The 25,722-nt window shown below is 32.0% G+C and overlaps 1 protein-coding gene across 4 annotated transcripts in view; it reads left to right on the forward strand.

The window, feature by feature from the left end:
- LOC101973713 (complement factor H-like) overlaps window positions 1–25,722 on the forward strand; it is a 72,980-nt gene that overhangs the window by 12,755 nt on the left and 34,503 nt on the right. For 3 of the 4 annotated variants that reach the window (XM_078022687.1, XM_078022684.1, XM_078022685.1), the window contains exons 2-9: window positions 1,022–1,207; window positions 1,693–1,798; window positions 4,314–4,390; window positions 5,785–5,976; window positions 8,633–8,803; window positions 12,666–12,839; window positions 18,572–18,766; window positions 19,178–19,351. In XM_078022687.1, the coding sequence (XP_077878813.1) occupies window positions 1,022–1,207; window positions 1,693–1,798; window positions 4,314–4,390; window positions 5,785–5,976; window positions 8,633–8,803; window positions 12,666–12,839; window positions 18,572–18,766; window positions 19,178–19,351 (1,275 nt within the window). The remainder of the gene's footprint in view (window positions 1–1,021; window positions 1,208–1,692; window positions 1,799–4,313; window positions 4,391–5,784; window positions 5,977–8,632; window positions 8,804–12,665; window positions 12,840–18,571; window positions 18,767–19,177; window positions 19,352–25,722) is intronic. The other variant, XM_078022686.1, reaches the window with a different exon arrangement.

Here is a 25,722-nt window from a genome sequence, read left to right on the forward strand (position 1 = left end):
TTAGAATCTTGTTCCTCTATCCCAAAAGACTGATAAATTTACCTGCTTCTTGATGCTTTGACTGCTGTTTTAAAATTTGATCCTGAGTGATTTTCAAATATAGCAAATATGTTTAATAAAGATACTAACTGTTTACTTAAAGCAGGCCACTTCTCCTGTTTGGACATTTTGTCTGAGAATATGGGAAATTTCAGTCCAAAACCTCTGCAGGGAACTTTGATTCTAAAAAAAGTTTTAGAAAATTTTATGCTAGATGTAATCTCTCAAAGTTCATCTGGTTCTTCCTTTCTTCATTACTATTCCTCTATTTATTCAAATTTGGATCGTCAATCCATATCCACAGCTGGCAGTCATAACCAGGTAAGAAATAGCCAAAGACCATATGTTTGCATGAAATAGGGCTTTCTCACTTGGATTTAATTATTTTAATCCTTTCACCCCACAATTTACTTTTAAACACACACACACACTGTTTTACATGCACACTGTTCTAGTCAGCTTTCTGTTGCTGTGATTAAAAGATCTGACCAGAACAATTGTAGAGGAGGAAAAGTTTATCTGAGGGCTCACAGTTTCAGAAGTCTCAGTTCATAGATAGGCAGCTCCATTCCTCAGGGTCTGAAGTGAGGCGAAACATCAGCAGGGAAGAATGTGGCAGAGGGAAGCTGCTCACATGATGATCAGAAGGCAGAGAGACAGAGAGAGGCTCCACTGGCCAGATACAAAATGACCAAATACTCTTCCCATCTCTTCCAGCCACACCCTACTCACCTTTATTTACCACTCTGTTAATCCTCATCCCTCAATCAATAGATACATTCATTGATTGGGTTAAAGCTCTCATAACCCATTCAATTCTCTTCTAAATCTTCTTGCATTATCTTATAAGTGAGCTTTTTGGGACACATCGAAACCAACCCATGACACTCATTCCCACAAGGGATGGATCAGTAACCACATAGGTATTTTTAAAAGCAAAGCCAACCCCAACATATCATATGTTTGCTTTTATTATTTGCAGATTGCCAAGGACCTCCTCCAATAGGAGATACAGAAATTCTGTTAGGTTCCTGGCCTGACCAGCCTTATACAGAGGGTACTCAGGCTACCTACAAATGCCACCCTGGCTACAGGACCCTTGGCACCATCAAAAGGGCATGCAGAAATGGAGAATGGGTGGCTCTTAATCCAGCCAGGATATGTCAGAGTAAGTACTTCGCTTTTTTAAATAATATTTATTCTTAAGTTTTAGGTGGACACAATATCTTTATTTTACATTTATGTGGTGCTGAGGATTGAACCCAGTGCCTCTACCACTGAGCCACAACCCCGAGTTCTTCACTTTTTTTTGGAAACTTATGAAATCTTTTAGTTTTGAAAATGCTTAATACTTGATATTGTAACAATACTGGTTGAATTATATCATTCTTATCATTTTAATACAAAGCAATACATGATTATTTTTAAAAAGAGGACAGTAATTCAACAAAATTCAAAAATATATTCAATTATAAAATAATAGCTTTGCTATTTTCAATTTTCCTTATAATCAATGTTGTCCTCTAATTAAATGCCAAATATCTTTGTCCACCAACTCCTATATAAAATGTGTTCTCTGCATAACATACATATATATATGTGTATATGTGTGTGTGTGTGTGTGTATTCTTTTAATTGTTTTTTTTATTTTAGAAAAACCCTGTGGACATCCTGGGGATACTCCATTTGGTTCTTTTCATCTTGAAGTAGGAAATAAATTTGAATATGGCGCAAAAGTTGTTTATAAATGTGATGAGGGGTATGTAGTCAATATTGAAAAGGTATATAACTCAAATACTACAGAGGAACTGTACTAATTTATATACACAAATAACTTGAAAATTAAGGTACAATATAAATTATTATATGTGTATATCATACTGTTTTCTTAACATTAAGAAATTCAAGCTGTGATTACTCTGATTTAGTATTTTAAAAGTATATGGGAAAACAGTTGGCAGTAAGTGTTCACCCAAGGCATCTTTTCTACATTGTACTATTTGCAGGGTATTTTGGGTTATTTATGTTGGGGATAATTGGACATATAATAAAATTATAAATTTATAAAATTGAGGAAGAAGCAATTTTTTGGTTGCAAGTTTTACTTATAAATGCTATAATATAAATTTCCATGTTATACAAATTCTTTTTATCATTCATATCAAAAATGCTACTCTTTCAGAATCATTGATTTTATGCCTTCTAACCAGCCAGTCAGGTTTCCTGACTGATCTCATCACAGTACCTCCTTAGTCTTTGTGCTTCTCTATTATTATTCCTCTCTAGGTCAAAAACTTATTTTGCAGAAAATTTTATACATTAGGAAGCCATGATCAGATCACTGTAATTTTATGCTAAACAATATGAATCAAGAGATTATAAATTGAATCATTGTTCTCCCCTCATACATTTATGTTTAAGTTCAGGCTTGATACTAAACCCATGTTCCAAACCTTCAAATCTCAGTATCTCTGTGTATAAATAGGTCTTCACTTGTATTTTGCTTTCTTTTTAAAGTGAACACATATCATGTGCATAATGGGATTAGTGAGAGAAGAAAATAAGACCCATACTTGAAGTCCTTAAAAGAGACCCTGGAATATTGCAAATGCCCGATAAGTTCTTAATAGTTTGGCCTCTTCAGAGGAAGTTTTTCAAACACATTTTCAGTCCAACTCTCATTCATTACTACTGTCTTCTTCATATGTAACCAAGTAGGTTAAGCCAATCTGGGCCTGAACTTTTTGATTTGCTCTACCTCTGAAATATCCCTTTATTTCTAGAGAAGTCTTCCCTTTAGGTTCCAACAATGACTTGGAAAGGAATCAAAATCCATAAATTTCTTTTACTTGATTTCCTCAGTTGTAAAAATTCATATTTACAACTTGTTAAAGAAAGTAGCTACAGACTTGCCTCTGATTCTGGCTGTCTTTACCTCACCCTGTGTCCACTAGGGGTAACTCTGCTATAGCCTCACTATGAGAGTTCCTGCTATTCTCAGTCTCCAACAGAACTTTGTCAGTGAATTCGCTGATATTTATCAGTGAAATGAAGTGTTGAGATCATCCAGAAAACTAAAGTAATTTATGTTATTTTAAAATTATTTAATTTTTTAACTTCTCTACTAGCTAGAATGTAGGGGATATAAATCTTTTGACCGGGTTGTAGATGGTGAAGTAGATTTGATTTTTTTTTTTTTGTATTTGTAGATGGACAGCATGCCTTTATTTTATTTGTTTATTTTTATGCAGTGCTGAGGATTGAACCCAGTGCCTCACATGGGCAAGGCAAGTACTTTTCCACTGAGCTACAGCCCTAGCCCAGTGAAGTAGATTTTTTACCCCTTGGTTTCTGTCAGTCAACTAACCCTTTTTGATCTTTTGTCTTTAGTTATTTCCCTTGCTGAATACTAACCATTTAACTGAATATTCAGTGCAGATATCCTACAGGAATTATGAAAATTTTGAGAAGTTTTGAAAAACCTTAATTTTTTTTTAAATTATTATTCTGCTTGTCTGGGTTTGAGTATTGTCAGCTACTGTTTTTTGCCAATCACTATCAAATAGGCAACTTCTCTCTTTTTCCTCACCTCCCTCCTCCAAATATTTGGGCCATGGGAGGCTTTTGCAGAATGTTGCAGAATATCTGAAACATCTTTGGGAAACAAATGGATCTCTGGTGCAGGTGGAAAAAAATAACCAGAAAATCTGCTTTCTCTGTTAAGAGGGTATATTCTAGGTAGTAGAGAAGTTACAGGATTGCCTTAGTAGTCAGTTATTTTGTTTCCTTTACATGAATGATACATAGAATAAATGCTTGGCTCTGTGACTAAAACTTGGTTTATGAAAATGTTTTCTTTCCTTAAAGAATTAGTCACAAATAAAAGCATTTTCCTTTTATTTTTTTTTGAGGGAGAACATTTATTTTACTTGTACAATGAGCAGAACAATCCTTATTTGCAAATGAAGAAAACAAAGGCCCATGAAAATTATTTAGTGAGTCTACAGGTCTTTCAAAGAAAAAAAAACAGAGGGAGAGAAAGACATTTAAGACAGGAAGGAAGGAAGAAAGGAAGGAAAGAACAAATGATGGTAGGAAGGGAGAAAGGATAGTAGGGAAGGTAAAATAAAGGAAGAGAAAAAGAAGGAAGGAAATGCATAAGTTGCTAATTTTCCATAAAAAGGAGTTTTTGAAAGACATTCAGAATAGGATTAAGCTAAAAACTGCATGCAAATACGTAATCTCTTGCCAGTCTGTTATTTTTATGTTTTCAGGTATCGAATGTTAAGCGAGAATAATTTCCGTGAATGTAAAGCAGAAGGATGGACAAATGACATTCCTATATGTAAAGGTAATATAAAATAAGTTTACAATCTGTCAAGATAGCTAAACTATTTAAGCTTTTTCAAAATGTTTGGCATCAAAACATCCTTAAGTTTATAATTAAATATTTTTTATTTAAATTATTTTTCTGGTTTATAATACAGTGCAGTTCCTTCCCTTGCTGAATACTAACTACTTAACTGGATATTCGATGTGGATATCTAGTTTTATTATCCTACAGATAGGTGGCTTTAAGAAACTTTTGAAAAATGTGAAAAAGTTGTTCTTTCTGCATTCTGCTCGTCCAGTGCAACAATGTATCTAGTAATTTTCTTTTATTTTTTATTTTTAAAATTATTTTTGGTACCAGGGAATGAACTCAGGGGTGCTTAATCACTAAGCCACATTTTCAGTCTTTTTTGGATTTTATTAAGAGACAGGGTCTTGCAAAATTGCTTGGGGCCTCACTAAGTTCCTGAGGCTGGCTTTGAATTTGTGATCCTCCTGCCTCAGGCTACCAAGTCATTGGGATTACAGATGTGTAACAAACATGCCTGACAAGTTCTTTTATTACTACATATTTTGTGTTTTGATATATCAAATATAGGAGTTGAAGTTATAGCTCAGTGGTAGTGTGTTTATTAGGCATGCATGAGGACCTGAGTTTTATTTCCAGTACCACATAAATAAATAAATAGATAAATATGAGAGAGAGAGAGAGAGAGAGAAAGAGAGAGAGGAGAGAGAGAGAGAGAGAATAAATAGATAAATCAAAATTGCTTCGGATCCTTGTTAAAACTGAGATTTGGGTTACTAAAAAAAGACCTATTGAATCAGTATTTTGGGGGTGAAAGAGAAACACTCCTATTATTTTTATAATAACAAGAATCCAGGGTCCTTCTAGAGTAAAAAGGTTTGACTTCCATAACCTTGGATATTTGAAAATATTAAGTAAAATCAAAATAAGTACTCAAGTTATTTTGAACACTGAGGTGGAAGAGGAAGGAAATTTAAGAACAATTTTTCTATTGAAGTAAATACTATGAAGTTTACTTTTATATCTTTTAGAATGCTGGTTTATATTATTTCAGGGCATACATGGAAATTTTATATTTAGTCATTCTAAACTTATATTTCTTAATAATTTGAGCTACTTGTCACCATGAAATTGCAAACTACCATTCAAAGTAGTAGTTGTTTGTTCACTTCCACAGAAAAGAATCAGAGATAAACAGTAATTTTAATTTTACCTAGATTTATCTTTTGCAAACAGGTGTATCAAATGCTTCTAAAAATATTAAAGTAATTTCCTCTATTTTATCTTGCTGATGATTTTACACACACACACACACACACACACACACACAATTTCATTACAAAGTTTTCACATTCTACTAGAAAAAATTATTTTTGTTTTTTCAGTTGTTACATGTTTGCCAGTGACAGAGCCAGAGAATGGGAGAATTATCAGTAGTGCGATAGAACCAGATGAGGAATATTATTTTGGACAAGTCGTGCAGTTTGAGTGTAATTCAGGCTTCAAACATGAAGGTCACAAAGAAATATATTGTTCAGTAAATGGTCATTGGAGTAATGAAAAACCAAGATGTGTGGGTAAGATGTACTTAACTGCTTGCTTGATTGTTCTTAGTTTTTCTTATGAAAATATATATTTGAAAATGTGGTACACAATAATGAATATAAATAGTTCTTAAAAAGCTAATGTTTATTAATCATGTACAATATTTCTGTAGTTGATATTAGTTTTCTGTATAAGTCATCTTATTTTCTACCTACAAAACAGTTTTATGATTTATGTACTAGTATCATCTCTATGATTGGAGAAATTTTGGTGCAAAATTGTTTTAGTCAGCTACTTGGCTGCTTGATCAAAAAAAAAAAAAAAACAAGAACAATTAGAGGAGGAGAAGTTTATTTGAGGTCTCTCAGTTTCAGAGGTCTCAGTCCATGGATAGCCAGCTCTATTCCCTGGGGCTCAAGGGACGTGATGGTGAAATAATGAAGCAATGGAAAGTAGCTCAGGATATGATGATCAGGAATGAGAGAGAGAGAGAGAGAGAGAGAGAGAGAGAGAGAGAGAGAGAGAGAGAGAGAGAGAGAGACTCCTCACAACATACAAAATGTATACCCCAAAGATGCACCCTCTATGACCCACCTCTTCCAGCCACATCCTACCTACTTTCAGTTACCACTCAGTCAATTTCTATCAGAGGATTAATGCACTGATTGGGTTAAGGCTCTCATGACCCAATCATTGCACCTCTAAATCTTGGTGGATTGTCTCACATATGAGCTTTTGGTTGTTAACAAAAATCAAATCATGCAGCCGAGATTGGGAGTCTAGATTTAAACCTAGGTTATTATCTGACATCAACATCCATACTCTAACCATAAACATATTGTTGTTGGCTCTTTTTTCAGGGTGATGAGTTCCAGGGATTGAACTCAGGGGCACTCAACTCTAGCCATTTTTTTAATTTATTTAGAGATAGGGTTTAAGTTGCTTAGTTTCATTGAGTTGCTTAGTGTCTTGCTGTTCCTGAGTCTGGCTTTGAACTTGAAATTCTGCCTCAGCCTATGCTGCTGGGATTATAGCGTGTAACACCACTCCTGGCTGTACTTGGCTCTTACAGGTTGAAAGAGAATGTTCAGCCTTTCTGTGCTGATCTCCAGAAAAGTCTATTTTTAATTCTGGATTCCAGATATTTATTATTTGTTTCCACTGATGCATCATGATGGCATTATATTTTTGAATAACTCATCTTTGATAACTTATTTCTAGGAAATGATTCTTTCATATTTATGCTGAAAGTTAACTATGAACTGCTGAACACAACTGAATCCACCAAATAAATAATTTTATTTTAGAAAAATTTCTAAGCCAATTGTAATCTATGATTTCTTCAATTTATTTTGTCATGATACAGCTGATTTGTATATCTTTATTCATCAATGATTTTGGCTTTTAAGTTAAACATTATGGCCAATTAGTTTAATAATATCATAATTCATTTAACCTATTCTTGTTGGGAAGAAGTTTCTGGCATTTTTAAAAATTTATTATCTAAAACCTCTGATTTATTCACTTTTTTTTATCTAGTCTACCTTACAGTAAAAAAAAACAAAAAATAAAAAAAATTTCTTAAGAATTCTAGCAGAAATAGTGCTTTGTGATAATAATGTTAAGTTAAATACTTTAGAGGTTCATACATGGGATTTCTATGATCACAGCTAGATGTCATGGCTAGCAGAACCTTCCTGAAATTGCAGATGCCTAAGGAAAGTCTTACGGGAAGAGAGGGCTATTTTTTAGGTGATCATGAAGAAGGCAAAAGCATGCCAGTCCCAGGAAGGTCAGAAGAGGAACATAAAAAGGCAGTGAGGCTTCAATAAGTGTAAAGTCCTATTGTTCCTTGTCCACTGTCCACAGGGGCCTTGCACAGGAAGGTGATAAGTCAGTGATGAACTGAAGATAGGCCAGTACAAGGTACTGAGAAGCTAATGCACCATTCTTAAGAATTTAGCTTTAATGCAGACTGATTTGGGAACTGGTGAAAGATTTCAAGTGGAGGAATAAAGTGACCATTTGGAAGTTTTTGTAGTTAACCCCCCCCCAAAAAAAAAACAGATTAGGAAGATGGAAGAAGAAGATTTGGAAAAACAGTTATCATTGTCACTATCTCAGGGAAAAGTATTTGAGAGAAGTGGTGTCACAGATGATGGGCAGTTTTCTGTTGTAATTGTTTGTGTGTTTGTTTTGTTGTGTTTTTGTTTTTGACAGAAAACCTGTATAGACGGTGAAGACACAAAAGCAGAATTTCAGTTACTTCCAAAGATGTAATGAACAATGAGTTGAATACATTTCTTTGAGAAAGATTCTGTTGAATCAATAAGGAGAAAATGTTTTATTTTTACAGGTCACTTGGAGAAAATACTTATCACAGTAAATCTATATTCAATAACACATATGCATTTGATGAGTATTACTATCAATTACTGCCAAATGACTAATTTACCCTTAAACTAAAGTTGAAATATAATTTTACTCAGAATTTTAGCTTCTGGCAAAAATGAAGAGCAACAGATAATGTTAAGAATAACAGATAAAACAGTCAAGCCAAAAGAGAACTTTTGTTTGGTTGGCTGATTTACCTAATGGAAACAAAATTTCTATTTTTATATAAACACAACTTGGTTACAGTCCTTTAGTTCATAATAAACATTTCAGAATTTAATCCCTTGTATTTAGAAATTTCCTGCACATCGCCAGAAATTAGAAATGGGTATTCTGTATCTCCAAAGAAAATTTATAAGGAGAATGAAATATTTCAATATAAATGTAATCAAGGTTTTGAAAACAATGAAAGAGGCAATGCTACATGCACTAGTTCAGGATGGAGTCCAAGTCCCTCATGTGAAGGTAAGGTTATTTTTATTTTCTGTCTCTTTTGTCAAAAATTTTATCAGGCCTGGTGCGCTGGTGCAGGTCTGTAATCCCAGGGCTTGGGAGGTTGAGGCAGGTGCATCACAAATTCAAAGTCAGCCTCAGTGACAGCAAAGTACTAAGGAACTCAGTGAGACCCTGTATCTAAATAAAATACAAAAGGGGGCTGGGGTTGTGGCTCAATGGTCAAGTGTCCTTGAGTTCAATCCTTGGTACCCCACTCCAAAAGAATTTTATTGGATATTTATTTATTTATTATTTATTTTTAAATAGAACCAGAGGCTTAAATATACTATTAAGTAGCTAGTTCGTGGTGATAAAACATTCCAGGAGCAGAGCCAGGACTGTCATAGGCTTTCCAATTTCAATAATCTGCAATTCTCAAATACATAGATTGCTCTTCTAAAGCCTAGAATTTGGCTCTAAAGAGTAAATTATATTAATATCAGATGAGGTAAATCTCTATTGACAATGGAATTAAAGGGATCCAGAAAGTGGAGATTTTCATGAGCAATGGGTCTAATTTGGAACAACAGTGATGGTGGTGCTGAAAAAGAAATCCTAACTCCCAGCTTCTTCATGGAAGGATGTCATGCAGAGAGGCAGAGCGCTTTTCCCCACAAGAAGTATATCTGAATATTGTGTTCTTTTTTTCCTACCTCCTTTTAAAGTGATGTCTTCCAACGATCATGACCTAGAAGAGAGAATATAGATGATTGAAGAGTTTAAGAAATCATAACCATAAAAAAATAGCAAGAAGACATAGCTATAATGTCATAATCCCTGTCCTCAGATATTTTCAGGCATTTCTGAAAAGAAGTGAGGTAGCTTTTTGATGAGAACTGTTGCAGTGAGGGAAACAAGGACCATTGATAGGTCCAGTGATTTTCACAGATTTTTACCATATTGGGAAGTAAGGAGAGTTAACTCCTAGGAACCCTCTGAACTTTACATCTGTGGTATGTAATTACATGCTTAAATTTTGTTTTAGTTATATTTTATAAAAGTACAGTTAATTTTGAATTGATTTTATAATTAAACATTTTATTTTGCTTCAGTTTACAAACAGTTCCATGGAAAATGTATCTTTACTCACAATAGAGTGATCTCTATTTTTAGGCATCATTAACAAAATATTTTAGAAAATAATTAATGAATATAAGACAATGATAATCCACTTAATTCCATGTTAAAAGGGATTTGGCTGATCACAAGGTATTTTATTAAACTTTGATAACAATAAAGATTTACCCCAAATTGGATAAGCATGTACGCTGTCTCAAAATGTGTTTCATTTTATTTTAATATACTTTGCATTGACTAGATGTAGAAGAGTTTCTTGTGAATAAAAGCACTCTACCATCTGTACCTCAGCTAATATATTACAAACACTTCTCTTTGTTTTCCTGGCACAATGCAAAAAGTGACCTGGTGACGTATGATGAATTCCTGACCCAGAAATCTTAATTTCTCTAAAATTGTGTAACTCAAAGCTCAGAAATTAGTAATAAAGCAAAATTTAAAATGATTGAGGAGAAAATAATTGAATTGCTTTCCATCTCATCCATGGCATATAGATGCCAAGGGTTTTGACAGAGTTGTCAAAACTTTGGTTTTCTCTGTCCAAGACAAGATAGCCTACAAGAAATCATTTACAGGAATAATTAAACATGCCAAGATGAATAGATTAAAAGTCATTTTTGATCCAATTCCATCTGTTTTCCTCATAAACTTTTAAAAATTGATTTACAATATATGGTGCTAATCAAGCAGTATTATTCTTACTTCAAATGTATCTATCTGGTAGTGGGCAAAGGGGACCACATACATTTGGATAGTCTTGAATATTATTATTTTAGAGAGCAATAGATAGTAAGGCAATTTTAAAATTGTTTATTTTAAGAAAGATTACAAAGGCAGGAATTAAGCTTCATCAATGAATTCATGTCTACAGTTTGAGATTAATCTTCAGAAGTGTTTAGATTCTCGATTGTTTTAACAAAACTACCCAATACACTTTAGTCATTCTCTTAAACTTTTGGTTTTGTAACTTGTATCTTTGGATTTAAAAAAATGGTATTAAGTTAAATTATATCATGAAGTAAAACCCAAGTAAAGAAATGTAAACTAAAGTTCAAAGACTTATTATTTGTTGATAAAAGAGCAATTGGTTTAGGTGGCTTGAAGAAAGTGTAATAACAATGAGTCACTTATATTGGAAAATGAAATAAGAGGTAAATTATGAGCATATAAAGAATTATAAGTAATTATGAATGTCTACCACATGTTTTTAGGTCAGACTACAATATGGCATCAATACAGACATTTATATAACTGTTACACTGTACTTAAAATATATATTACTTTATAAGAAAAAGAATATTGTAAATTGATCCATTATTGGGATATAGCAGAATTGATGGAAGGAATAAAAAAGAGTTTTATATGTGAGAAGAGATATCAAAGGAAGGCAAACTTGCTCACAGGTCAAATCAAGGTTGCTTCCCTTTTGTAAAGAAAGTTGTATTGAAACACAATAATGTCCATTTATTTATGTATTGGGTATGGTTACTTTTATATTATGTTGCCAGACCTAAGTAGTTGCAAAAGAGACCCTTTACAAAAAAGGTTTTCCAAAAATAGATTGCAGTATATCAATATCTTAACAAACTACACTCTGTTTCTCTTCTAATACATTTCAGAAGGGTCTCTGCACAGTATTTCACTGAAAAATCATTGCAATCTTTATATCTTTTTTCTTTTTTTGCCCAAAAGTGAAGTGCTACTAAATGTTTCACATATGAAACATTAAAAAAAATGTGCAGGCATTACTTGAAATTCTTTATTACTAAACTGTCTTGATGCAAGATTAGAATGCATGGAATACTCATGAACATATGTTAATGCAGTGGTATGGTAGGGACTTTCTCAGAACAAAGAAAACATGGCACCATCAAATTCACCATGCACATTCCACAAGTCTATTGTAATACTGTTGCAAATCTATAGTATAGAAATATAATGCTCAATTAGAATGTATATTACCTTATATGGGAGACAAAATGCTAGAAAATAAAGAGGAGCTAACAAGATGTATATAAGGCAACACCTCCTGCTTTGAGGCCTCAGCCTTTGGATACAAATCTGCTGGACCAGTGCCAACACTAATATGCTCTGCTTCCTGCTGAATGCCCTGGTTCCTGGTCTCTCTGTGGAAGAATCCTGTAACAGTGGCAATAATAATGCAGTGAAATATGGTAAACTAGTTCTAAGATCAGGTGAGACAGGCATCATCTTTCCAATGTTCTTCTTCAGTTAATGCAGATGTGGGAATGAGAACATGAAAATTCACACAACGTCTTTTAAAACTCCCTTCTGTTTTATTTTCATTACATTGAACTATCTTATGTCATATGGCCACATTTAATTCAAAGAATGGATGTAATTTCCTACCAGTTGTGTGGAAAGAAGAGTCTATGTATATTTTTGTAAACAATCCTTATGAGAGCAAAAGTAGAAAAGAAGAAATATTTGAAGTTATACATAATCATGATGAAGTCATTGCCAGACATGGAGTATCATGAAGTATGTGATAGCTTTGAGCAAAGAGGGATTTAGAGTTCAGGGGACACAAATATATTGGTGAAAACCACAGTAAGTTAAACAGGAGTGATGTACGAGGATATATATAGAGAGATATGTGAGGATATATTTATTTTAATGTCATTTTGTGCTCCTCTAGGGACAAATAAATATTATCTATAGTCTTACTTTCTTATACTTAATTTTAATGAGTACTGATTTCCACAATATTCACACATCCTAATTTTTTTCCCAGAAGTAACGTGTAATCCTCCTTATATTCCAAATGGTGTTTACTCACCTCAAAGGATTAAGCACAGAACTGAAGATGAAATCAGATATGAATGTAAAAGTGATTTTTATCCTGCAACCAGAGGAAATACTGCAAAATGTACAAGTAGTGGCTGGATACCTCTTCCAAGATGTAGCTGTAAGTTTCATTTATAGCTTGAGCTACTTTGGAATTCTGAATTGGTTTTTCTACTAAACACACACACACACACACACACACACACACACACACAGTTACAAGACCAAATAGTTGTCTATGTTTATGTACATAATATGTACATAGAGCCTTTAAAAGCATTATTTACTTTTCTTAGTATGAAAATCACATCTTAGTAAACTAAAAACAGTTTCTTGCAATTCAAAAAAATATATGTATATATATAAATGTATTTCTCTAATTAATAAAATTCTTCCAATATGTGAATAAAACATTGGGTAAAAATACTACCTTCTAACAGATAATATGTTAATATGTTAGTTATTTGTTTCATTAAAACAAATATCCCCCAAACATATTTGTTTAATACCAAACATTTGCTGTCTCACAGTGTCTGTGGGTGAGAAATTTGGGAATGACTTCCCTGGGTAGTTCTGAGTCAGTTTCTTCTTGTGGTGCAGTCAGTATATCAGAGTAATAGACTGTTCTGCAGGATCAGCTTCCCACATGGTCCACTCACATAGATTTTGGCATGAGGCCTCCGCTGGGCCTCTCCTTAGGTTACCTGAATGACAGCTAACTTTCTCCAGAGCTACTGATCTGAGTGAGTGGAGGCCCGAATACTACTTAGAATCTACTCTTGCTACCACCACATCTATTCTTCAGAAATGAGACACTAAGTCCAACATGCCCCCAAAAGGATAAAAATAAAGCTCCCCTATTTTGAGGGAGGAGTGCTGAAGGACTTATGTAGTTTCCTATAAATCTTACATGTGGCAAAATTCCACTCAGGTCAAGACTATTTTATTTATGGAATGCTTTCTTGGCCCTCTGCAAGTTTTAGTGTGTCTCCACAGTCATATTCCTTTTCTTTCTATCTAGCAGTACATTTTAAAGGTGTATCACACTTAAACAAAAATGTGATGATACAAATGATTGGTCAATGAGTTCAATGTTAGTTCTAGGCAAAATTCCAGTCACTAACAGAGAAAGCTTTTATAACTGTGAAACAAATTTCAAAAAGTGCATAAGAACTATAAGGTCAATGTTTAGTGATTTTATAGTTGACTTTGAAAATATGGATTTGCTCACATATATCTGAACCTGCCTTTCACAGGTTCTTATGGATAAGACAATGAAATTGACCAGTTAGATGGTTTATCTCTTTGCAATTTCATTAAATAATCTTATCTGATAATCAAGCAAGAGGACTTTCTTCCCAGGACAACTCCATTACTCATTGGTGGCATCAAATTATTCAATGGCTCAGGGAAAAATGTAGTATAAATTCACAACTTGAATGACACAAAGGATGATGTTAGTGAATCTACATTAGGACATATCATTCAAAGAAAATTGTACATGTCAAATTGAATCAAATAGGAGAAACTTCTGCAATGGTAACTCTAAAATCCTGGGCTTGAGTCAAAGAAATAAGCTTCCCTAGGACAGATGGATTAGCAACAGTTATGAAATTAGTGAATATTTATTCAATTATAAGATCAGTTTTACTCAACACTGGGATGGAACAACTATAGCTAGCAATGAGACTATGACCTACATTTAGTGAAAGTATAAGCAGATGGATTCTCTAAGTAGTAGAATGAGGCTGTTGTGAGAACCACCCATTCTGCTGATCAGTCCTTGGTGGAATATTATATTTGCTTCAAGGAACACCCTTTTAATGAGGTTTAGATGTGCACACATGAGTGTGAAGAATATAACCAAGTGCCTTTGGCCTATCATAATAATTATACCTGTCAATTTTCTGCTTTTTGTGTATTTTGAAAATACATCAGAGTGAACTAATTTATTTTATTGATGTTCCATGAAACAGCATAAGGAGGTGAATAAACACATTTTTTCTGCAACTACCAGGTTTCAAATCTCTTATCTACAAATGGGAAATTTAATTGATTAATCTTAAAATCTCATTTCTTGCAACTCAAACAACTCAAGCATGTCCAAGGCACTGTTCTTGTTGAATAATACAGGTTTGGACAGATCATGATGTAATTTCTAAAACCCATGGGTTAATATAAAATATTCAAAATCTTTAAAAAAACATTACAGGGGAAAAAGTGAATGTTACCTAAAAGGAACAAGACTTAATGCTAAAGAGCATTTTAATTACAACACTGGAAGCTTCATAAATGTGAGGAAGTATTTGTCAATGATAAGAGATATGAACTGTAGACCAAGAAAATATACTTAGAAGAAATCATTTTCTCACCTTTGGTAAAAAAGACATTTAGGTTGAGCAAGAATTCAAAATATATATTCCAAAATTCAAATAATATATCCATAATAACACTGAAAATAAATAGTCTCAACTCACTCATTAAATTATATAGACTAGATGAATGGATCCAAAAACAAGATCCAACCAAATTCTGTTTGCAAGAGACTCATTTCATAGGTAAAGACACTTGCAGACTGAAGGCAGAAGGATTGAAAAGAATTTTCTTCATGCAAATGAACTCTGAAAACAAGCTGGAGTAGCCATTCTTCATATCTGACAAAGCAGATTTCAAGCAAGAATTAATCAGAAGAGAAAAAGAGAGCCATTACATCCTAGTAAAGGAAACAACCCAACAAGAAGAAATAATAATAGTTAATATATATGCCCCAAATGTCAACATAATACATTAAAAAAATACTTCTTAAGGGGCTGTGGCTGTGGCTCAGCAGTAGTGCACTTGCCTGTGAGGTACTGGGTTCGATTCTCAACACCTCATATAAATAAATAAAATAAAGGTCTATCAACAACTAAAAAAAAAAAATACTTCCTGACATTAAATCCCAGATAGATCACAATACAGTAATACTGGAAGATTTCAATACATCTTTATCACTAATAGACAGGTCATCAAAACATAAAATAAATAACGATGTATCCAATCTGAATGTATTCAAACTCAACTTATCTTTTTCTCAGCAATTCATGGAACCTTCTCCAAAACAGACCATGTTCCATGTCAAAATGTAAGTCTAAGAAAATACAAAAAGAAAATTGATATAATCCCATGCATCCTATTAGAACATACTGAAATGAAACTAGAAATCAAAAGCAAGAAAAATAACAAAAACCACATAAATATGTGGCGTTTAAACAATATCCTTTTAAGAAGGATGGATCAAAGAATAATTGATGGAAGGAGTAAAAAAATATTTAGAAACAAATGAAACCAAAGATATATTAAATCTCTGAGATAGTATGAGAGCAGTACTAAGACTAAAATTTATTTCATTGAGTATCTACATTAAAAATATAGAGAGAGACCAAATAAATAAGCTTATGTTACACTTCAAGGCCTTAATTACAAAATCAGTAGAAGGTTGGAAATAATAAAGATCAGAGCCAAAATTAGAAGAAAACATAAGATCAACATTCCATCATATCGGTGCAGGCACTGACTTTCTGAATGAGACCCCTAAAGCCCACAAAATAAAACTAAGAATCAGTAAGCAGGATGCCATTAAATTATAAAAAGATCCTGCTCAGCAAAGAAAATGATAGAGTTGAAGAGAGAGCCTCTGGAATGGGAGAAAATATTTGTCAGTTACTCCTCTGACAAGAGACTAATATCTAAAATATATAAAGAACTACAAAAACAAAAAACAAACAAAAAACTCAATGCCAAAAGCAAACAAACTCAAACAAGCAAACAAATATAAATAGGCCAATCAATAAATGGCCAAAAGAACTAAGCAGAAACTTCTCAAAAGAAGAAACCCATCATGCTAAGTGAAATAAGCCAATCCCCACAAACAGGAGCTGAATGTGTTCTCTGATAAGTGCATGCTAATCCATAATGGGGTGGCAGATGGGAATAGTGGAGGAACTTTGAAATGGGCCAAGGGAAGGGGGGGAGGGGATATGGGGGTAGAAAAGATGGTGGAATTAGTCACACATTATTACCCTAGATACTTATATGAATGGTATGACTGTACGTCATGTACAATCAGAGAAGTGAAAAGTTCTGCTCCGTTTATGTACAAGGAATCAAAAAGCTTTCTGCTGTCATGTATAACTGATTACAACTAATAAAAATGAATAACAAAAAAGAAACACAAATGGTCAACAAATATATGGAAAAATGTTCAGCATCTCTAGCAATTAGAGAAATGCAAATCAAAACTACACCAAGAGATATGGACTGTAGACCAAGAAAGTACACTTGAAAGGAATCAATAATTATCAATATCATGAATAATAATAAATGCTGGTAAGGATTTTGAGGAAAAGGTGCAGTTCTGCATTGTTGATGGGACTGCAAATTAGAAAAATCACTCTGGAAACCATGGGGAGATTCCTCAAAAAAAACAAACAAACTAGGATTTAAACTGCCATATGATCCAGCTATCCCACTCTCAATGTTTTTCCAAAAGGCCTAAAAATCAGCATCCTATTGTGATACAGCCACTTCAGTATTTACAGCAGCATAATTCCCAAATTATGGATTCTACCCAGAAGCCCATCAATAGAGATTAGAAATGAATTAGGAAAATGTGGTACATACATACAAAAGAGTTAACTCAGCCATAAGAGTGAAATAATGACATTTGCTAATGAATGGATGGAAATGGAGAAAAATCATGCTAAATGAAACAAGCCAGACTTAGAAAATCAAAGATTGAAAGTTTTCTCTCATATGAGGAAGTTATAGTAAATTTAGGGAAATAAGGCAGTGGGGGTAGGGATCAGATATCATAAAGATATAGGGAAGATCAGTGATAGTAGCTATTGGAGAATGAGAGGGAAGAAGGAAGAGAAGGAGGAAGATAAATGGCATGAATTTAACCAAATCATGTCATATAAACATCCCAAAGGAAATTTCCCTTTTGCATGTGTAGAAGAAAGAAATTTTAATAGAAAAGAGGAGGGAATATAGGGAGAGAAGAAGGGAGGAAAAGGATGGATGGGGCTTGAAATAATATTCCTTGCATATTTGATCCTGTCAAAATGAAACCAATATTTATAATGTTCTAATACAAAAGATGAGCAAAAATTCAAAACGTATAAAGCAAATTATCATTTTTAAGAGTAGAAATGTCTTAAAAATGGTCTGTAATCAAACATAAAGGAAAGTGGAAAAATTAATTAGAAGTTGTAGAATATTTATTGTATGTGTGTATACATGAAGGCGATGGGGGATTCTTTATAACATATCACACAAGATTTCTTGAAACAGAATCATATTGCATGGAAAAAAATTAATGCTATTTAGATATTAAAAGGACTAGGTTTTCTCTAAACAATCTCATGAAAGAGTACTTTTTCAAGAAAATAAAAATAAACCTGACAATAAAATAAATAACAGCACTTAAATATGTGTTAAATTATTTAATACATAAGAATAAGTCACTAAAATATAATTATATTATACCTTATTGAAAAACATTTTAGCACATTAAAACATCTCATTTCCCAACTGAAGTTAGGAGAAGACTATTGTTTATTATAATCTTAACTATTTTTTGATATTAACGATATTTCTAGTTGATTTCTCTGGTGACTGAAAAGATATCATTTGACTTCACTAGCAAAGACCTCACAGAGCATAATCATCTAATTTCTATGACTTTTCTTGTCCTGGAAACCTTATAATTATGTTAATAATAACACATAATCCATTACTTAAATGGTTTATTTCTGATATGTTTCTCAATAAAATAAAATATTATTTATCCTATTTTTTTTTTATCACAAGTGAAACCTTGTGATTTTCCAGAAATAAAACATGGACGTCTATACTATAAAGAAAGATATAGACCATACATTCCAGTACCTATAGGACAACAATATTTCTATGCATGTGATGACAATTTTGTGTCTCCTTCAAAATTATACTGGGGTTTCATTCGTTGCACAAAAGAAGGGTGGCTGCCAGAAGTACCATGCATCAGTAAGTAAATGTCTTTACAATGATACATGTATCTTTCAGTGAGGGAAGAAAGAAGCTCATAAGTATTTACAGCTGTCTTGCATGACAAATTAGGGCCAAAGGAAGAATTGTGTGTGCAAAAAGACCCAATTAGTTTTTATTTTTATAAGAAGCTCTTCATAAAAATCACATGAAAACCAAAAATACAAGAAAACTTGTATCATTTATACATGTTTTAGTTACAAAACTAAAGATGAATTCAATGTTATTGATTTTTATTTTTTAGCAAACATCTAGTATAGTAGTTTTAGGTTTTTCTTAATTGCACAGTTTTGGGTGCTTATGCATTCTCTAAATATTATAAAGGTAATTTTTAGTCCAGTATTTTGTTCAAATTAATGTTTTAACTTTTTATCACTTTATGCTCCTTAGGACAATGCATTTTCAATTTTGTGGAAAACGGACATTACTCACGTGAAACAAGACATTTACTGAATGAATCTGTTAAAGTTGACTGTTATCCTGGCTATAGTCTTTCAAATGGTCAAAACACAGTTACATGTACAGAGAATGGCTGGTCCCCTCCTCTCAAATGCATTCGGATTAGTAAGTAAAATGCTCTGATATCTATACTCATGATTTTTTAAAGGCCCATCTACATTAAACTGGGGAAAATATTTATAATAATTTGTTTCCATGTTTCAAGTGTGTAAAAGTGGAAATCAAAATTTATTGTTAAGTATGTAGCAAAATAAGTGCACCTTAGTAAACAGTATACAAGAATATAGTAAAGAATTTGAATACAGGTGCTGGGGCTGTTACTCAGTGGTGGAGCACCTGCCTTGCATGTGTGAAGCCCTGGGTTCCATCCTAAGCACCAGATAAAGAATAATAAATAAAGGTATTGTGTCCATCGAAAAAAAAAATCAAAAAAAGAATTTGAATACAATATTTTTGGTTTAATTAAGCCATATGCATATACATTGAAATTAATCATTTGACTCAAAATTATTATAAAATTATGATATAAATAAAAATAAATACAATGAGAGTAAAAGATGTCAGTCAAGAAGTGATGGGACATTTTTGCAGTTCTGCCCTTTGTCTCTGAGTATTTCTGGGACATTTAACAGAAAGGGGTCTTCTGGGACATTGTACATATTTGGTTTTAGGGTTTCTGTAGTGCTTGTACTAGTATACATTCTGGTCAATGCTGCATTCTTGCTCTATGTTCTTGATAATGATTAAGTGACATTGTATCTTAATATTTACTAGATAAATGGTAATAAAGTGGTAAAACACTGAAGTGTTGATATGTACTTCTTCTATTAATAATTGGGTTTAGCATACATTGTTATGGGCTAATGGGTAGTTCATTTTTTAATCTGTAAAATGCAGATTGATAGTTTTTTCAATTATCTTTTTGGAATCTGGTGTTTGTTGGATTCTTAGTAATTCTAAATATTATTTTTCTTTCAATTATATGTATTACATATGTGTTCTTAATTTATGTGGCTTTTATTTTTCTTTAGTGTTTACTATGAATAGTATTGTTCCTTTCACTATAAAATTATCAGTGGATTTTATTGCATATTTGATTGTGTCAAAATAAAACCAATATTTATAATGTTCTAATACAAAAGATGAGCAAAAATTAAAAATGTATAATGCAAATTAACATTTTAAGAGTAGAAACTTCTTGAAAATGATCTGTAATCAAACATAAAGAAAAGTGGAAAAATTAATTAGAAGTTGTAGAATTCTTCAGAAAGTAGACCTACTTTTTATTCTAAAAGTTATATTTTGTCTTCATACTATTAATTCATTTTCAGGTGATTTTTCTGCATGATAATGACACTATTTCCTTTTAAAACAATATGGGAAAATTCAACATTTCCCCAGTAATCTATATTGTACCTTTTCATATATCATAAAAATGAATACTGACTATTTATACTGTGTACTCTATTTTGCAATATTAGCAAATAATGTTTTAGTAATCTTCTACCTTAATCACTATAGATTCATAATAAGTATCTATTCATGACTTTTCACTCCAATCTTTTTTTTATCAGTTTCTTTGGGAGATGACACTTTGATCTTCTAAAAACTTTTAAATTTAGCTTACCATGTTACTTTAATTACCCTGTTTAGATTTTGTTTGCATTTCTCTTGGGTCTGCAGAATAATTTACAAAGAATTCATAGCTTAATGATATTGACCTTTCTCTTTTAGAAATGAAGTATATTTCTATGTATATATTTCTACATATATATTCTGTATTTCATATCTAGGTCTTTTGATACACATATTTGCTCATGAGAAGCTTTGAGATTTTCTGAACTTTATTCTTTGTAGGTAACAGGTCTATCCATTATTGTTTAATCTCTAAGAATGTTCTTTTATCTTTGGCAATTTTAAAATTTACAAGATTTATATTATTAATTTGCTTAAAATTTGTGTTGAGCTTTTACTTGATAGTTTTTAACTTTCTCTTCAGAACTATTTTTTGCTTATATTCTTATTTTTCCTGTATTTTTTCTATCCGAAGTGTTTGTTATTTGGGTTAATCTGCTTTGAACGTATAACTTTTATTTCTGTGTCTTTTCACTTTTTATGTTTTATGTAGACAGATTGCTTTAACTTTTTACTTTCAGTAACTTAATTATATTTAAAAATGTTTTTAAAACTGCATATTTAATTTCTAAGGGCTGATTTTTAAAATTATATTAGTATGTATTTATAATATAGACTATCATGTGCAGATATGAACATGTTGTGACATGTTCATATCTGCACATGATAGTTTAATCAGTTTCATTCCCCACTATCTCTTCTGCCCCTTCTTCCTCCCTTGCTGGTCACCTTCTCATTTTTCAATTTCTAAGGGTTCACTTTTTAAAAAGATAAACTTTATTTAGGTATGAAGTATATACAAAGAAATTCACATGTGTTTAGTGTGAAGGTGAAAGACTTTGATAAATTATATAAGTATAAACATAATGAAGTTTGAGATAGTTTTAATATTATGAGAAAGTTCTCTGGTTCTTTATCCATTGAGTCTATCCTCAATTCCATCAGCATAGGCAATCAATGTTATTTCTATCACTACAGATTAGTTTGCCTTTTGACAACTTTTTATCAATAGATTTACACAGCATATTCATTTATATTTGGCTTTATTTTTCAGCAAAATGTATTTTTTGGTGTTTCTTGCATTAACAACTATTTTTTTCATTACAAAGTCATATAACATTATAGAAATCAATGAGTATTTGGTTTTCTGTTTCACTACTAATGAACATTTAGGTTTATTTTCATGTTTTGGTAATTATGATTGCACTCTTTATGAACATTTGAACAAATGTTGAACAAAGTCTTTGTATAGACATTTTTACTCTTTATCTAGGATAGATTTCTAAAAGTGAATTTTGCTGAGTAATATGATATGTACATGACTAAATCTGTAAGAATCTGCCATATTGATTTTCAGATGATTGGAATATTTTATACATTCCTATTGGCCACATATAAGAGTTCCAATTGACTTGCATCTTCACTGACAAATAGGATGGCCAGTTTTAAAATTTTAGCCACATTGGCATATATGTAATGGTATGTCATTGTGCTCTCATTTTATTTTCCTGGTTGACTCTTTTGGTGAGCACTATTATATCTGCTTAGATATCATATCTGCTGGGACATTGTTATACTTTTTTTGTAAATTTCAATGTTTTTCCTATTTAAATTGTGTAGGTTATCTTAACATTCCATTGTGATATATATAGTTAGGATGCAATTCCATTATCAGATATATGTTTATATATATTTTCTCACATTTTGTGGTTTATCTTCTGAGGTTCTAAGAGATTGTTTCCAGTAACATATATTCTAAATTTTGATGAAATCCAAATTAATAACTTTTGTGAGTTATTTTTTGATCTATATAGATAATTTTTCCAATGCTAAATTTGCCCAAAATTGCCATATTTTTCCAGTAATATTTCTATGTCTCATATTCATATGTTGATTGACATACTGTTATAATTTTTATGAAATGGAATTTATTTTTATATGGATGTCATTCTTAAAAAAAATAAAAATTTTAGAACTTGTATTTTAATTGAATATTCATTTATTCATTGGTACCAAAGATACCCATATGTCCCCAAATATCCATTTTCCCCTTCTTATAATGGAATCTGCATACTTTGTCTGGGCACATGAACATCTAGAATAAAGGCTCCTTCCAATTTAGGTTTATCTATCTAAATAAGTTTTGAGCAATACAACGTAAGGAAGAGTGGTATTTGTGTTTTTTGATCAAGAGAGACTTGCACGTTTGTCAAGAAATTGTTAAATGTAGGTTTTTAAAAAAATTTACATTTTTTAAATTTGTATTTGGACATAATACTTTCATTTTATTTATTTATATGTGGTGCCGAGGATTGAACCCAGGACCTTGATCGTGCTATGCAAGCGCTCTACTTCTGAGCCACAACCCCAGCCCAGTTTTTGTGGTTTTTTTTTTTGAGGAAATCACATATAGCATGTTTATTTCATAAACTGATAAGATTCAATAAAATACTTCAGCATTATTAATGTACATTTTATCAAAATTCTATTAAATTATGATATGACAAAGAGTAATAAAATTTTTCTATAGTAAAGATTTTTTTAACAATGATTTATAGGCACCCTAAAAAAAGTATGTAGTTCCAATTATTCATTTACTAAACTTCATTCATTCGTAATATACTAGTTGACAAAAACCACACAGAATATCTGTTTTTGAAAAAATTGTTTGGTGAATTATTAACAATACAGTATGCAATTTGTATTTATTATTGGTTCATCATACCCACATTTTATCCACATAATAATATTGTAATAATATTCAATAAATTGTATCTTAAAACATGAAATACCACATACCATAGTGTACAGATTATATAAATGCTCTTATAATTTCTTTATCCTTTTCACAAATATTTATCAGGCATTTACTATATGCTAATTAGAACTCAGTTCATCCTAATTATTTCAGATATTTAAGAAAAAAAAAACCTGTAAGACCTCATTTGGAAAGGACAATATAGATTTCAGAAGTAACTACTGTTTCTCTAGTGAATAATGTGTATAGAATTCTGCTATGGTGATGGGGTATGCAAATATATTTGAGATGCATATGAAAAACAGTACAATTTATCAATGTTATATAAATAAAGTGAAATATCATACAAAAAGGTTAAAAATATTAACTTTTGGGAAAAAAGCAAAAGGGTGCACTAGTGTTTAAAATAAAGTAATAATAATTTTTACTATACTTAGTTGTTTCTGTGTCTCATTTCATTCTTTACTTTAATTATCTATTCATTTTATTAAGTACCCCTATAGATGTTAAACTATATAAGGTACATTTATTGTGGTCTGAGTGCTATTGGAAAATATTGGCATTCAGTAAATAATGACACCAATTTTCTGTTCTGCAATATTAAAGAACTATTTCAGATTTATTGCAATGAATTGTTTTCTTTAAAGTAACAGTAGTTTTTCAATGCGGAAATTACTAAGATATATTTGGGTTTTCCCAAAAACTCTGATACAACCATATTTGATGAACTTTGTGTCATAGTGTATAAGAAAAGTTGCTTCCCTACCCAAAATCAGACATCATTGGAATAATCTTATGTGAGGGAAGGGGAGGGGGGATAGTAGGGGATAGGAAAGGTAGCAGAATACAACAATTACTAATAGGGCATTATGTAAAATTGTGGATGTGTAACCGACGTGATTCTGCAATCTGCATTTGGGGTAAAATTGGGAGTTCATAACCCACTTCAATCTACTGTATAAAATATGATATGTCAAGAGCTTTGTAATGTTGTGAACAACCAATAAAAAAAAAATAAGTAAATGCTTCTGGAATTGAAAGGCCTTCCCCTGTGAAGGCCCCCCCCCCAAAAAAAACAATAGGAAATTTAATTAAACTACTTTTTGAAGAATGAATGAATTTGAATGTGACAAAACTAATGGGCTAGGTATAATAAAAGAAAGAAAAAGTCTATGCAAAAACTCAACAGATGTTTAGTAAACCATGCCTAGGTATATAAAGAGAAAGGTGGGATTTCTGAATATGGTATATCAAGCCAAAAGTTTATTGGCTAAAATTTGGTGGCCCTCAAAATGAGAGAAAATATTTGTATGAAAAATGCAGTGGACATCAGTCTCAAGAGCTTTCTACTTAAAATATCTGTTTCCAAAGAGTATATGATTGTTAGTAATTCTCAGGAGTATTATCTTTCAATTTCAATTTTTAGCTTTTTATGCAGTTACTGCACCATCTCTTGGCCTGATCAATATTTTCTTAAACATCTTCATATATTAATTTATACACTATCTCAATATGCTTGTTTCTAGATTGTTATGGATCCCTCTTAGTGAATTCTGAGATGTGTGAAAGGTTTAACAAGCATAGAAATTTGCTTATGAAATATATAAGCCATGTTCTAGGTGGGAAATAAAAGGAGAGAAGATGCAAAAGTCCTCATCTAACCTTGTATATGCTGATACTATACAAGTTTTTGGTTTTTTTTATAGGCTGTTTATTCCTTTATTTTTTAAATTGATGTATGTATTTACTCTATATCAATATACTCTGTCACAGCCCATTCCCCACTCTGGTTCAGGTTGGAGGTTAGGGAACTTTGTACTTGTTTTCTGCTCTGTCAACTGATTTTAGACTCTCCAGGTTTTAGACTTTATACAGTATTTAGTCTTAGAGCATTTATTTTTTTCACCCACCTTCAATTCTAGTGTTTATTCACTGCCTCCTTTCTGTGCTGTGAAGAGACTTGCCTAACTCCCACCCACCATCTTTCTCAACTCTTGACGTGAAATTTTATCTAATATTTAAAAATTCAAATTTTGTGTCTCTTGCTTTTGTTTTAGAGCTAGCATTCAATAAATTTCCTTTC

This window comes from Ictidomys tridecemlineatus, chromosome 10, assembly GCF_052094955.1.
Source record: "Ictidomys tridecemlineatus isolate mIctTri1 chromosome 10, mIctTri1.hap1, whole genome shotgun sequence".
NCBI classification, from domain to species: Eukaryota; Metazoa; Chordata; class Mammalia; order Rodentia; family Sciuridae; genus Ictidomys; species Ictidomys tridecemlineatus.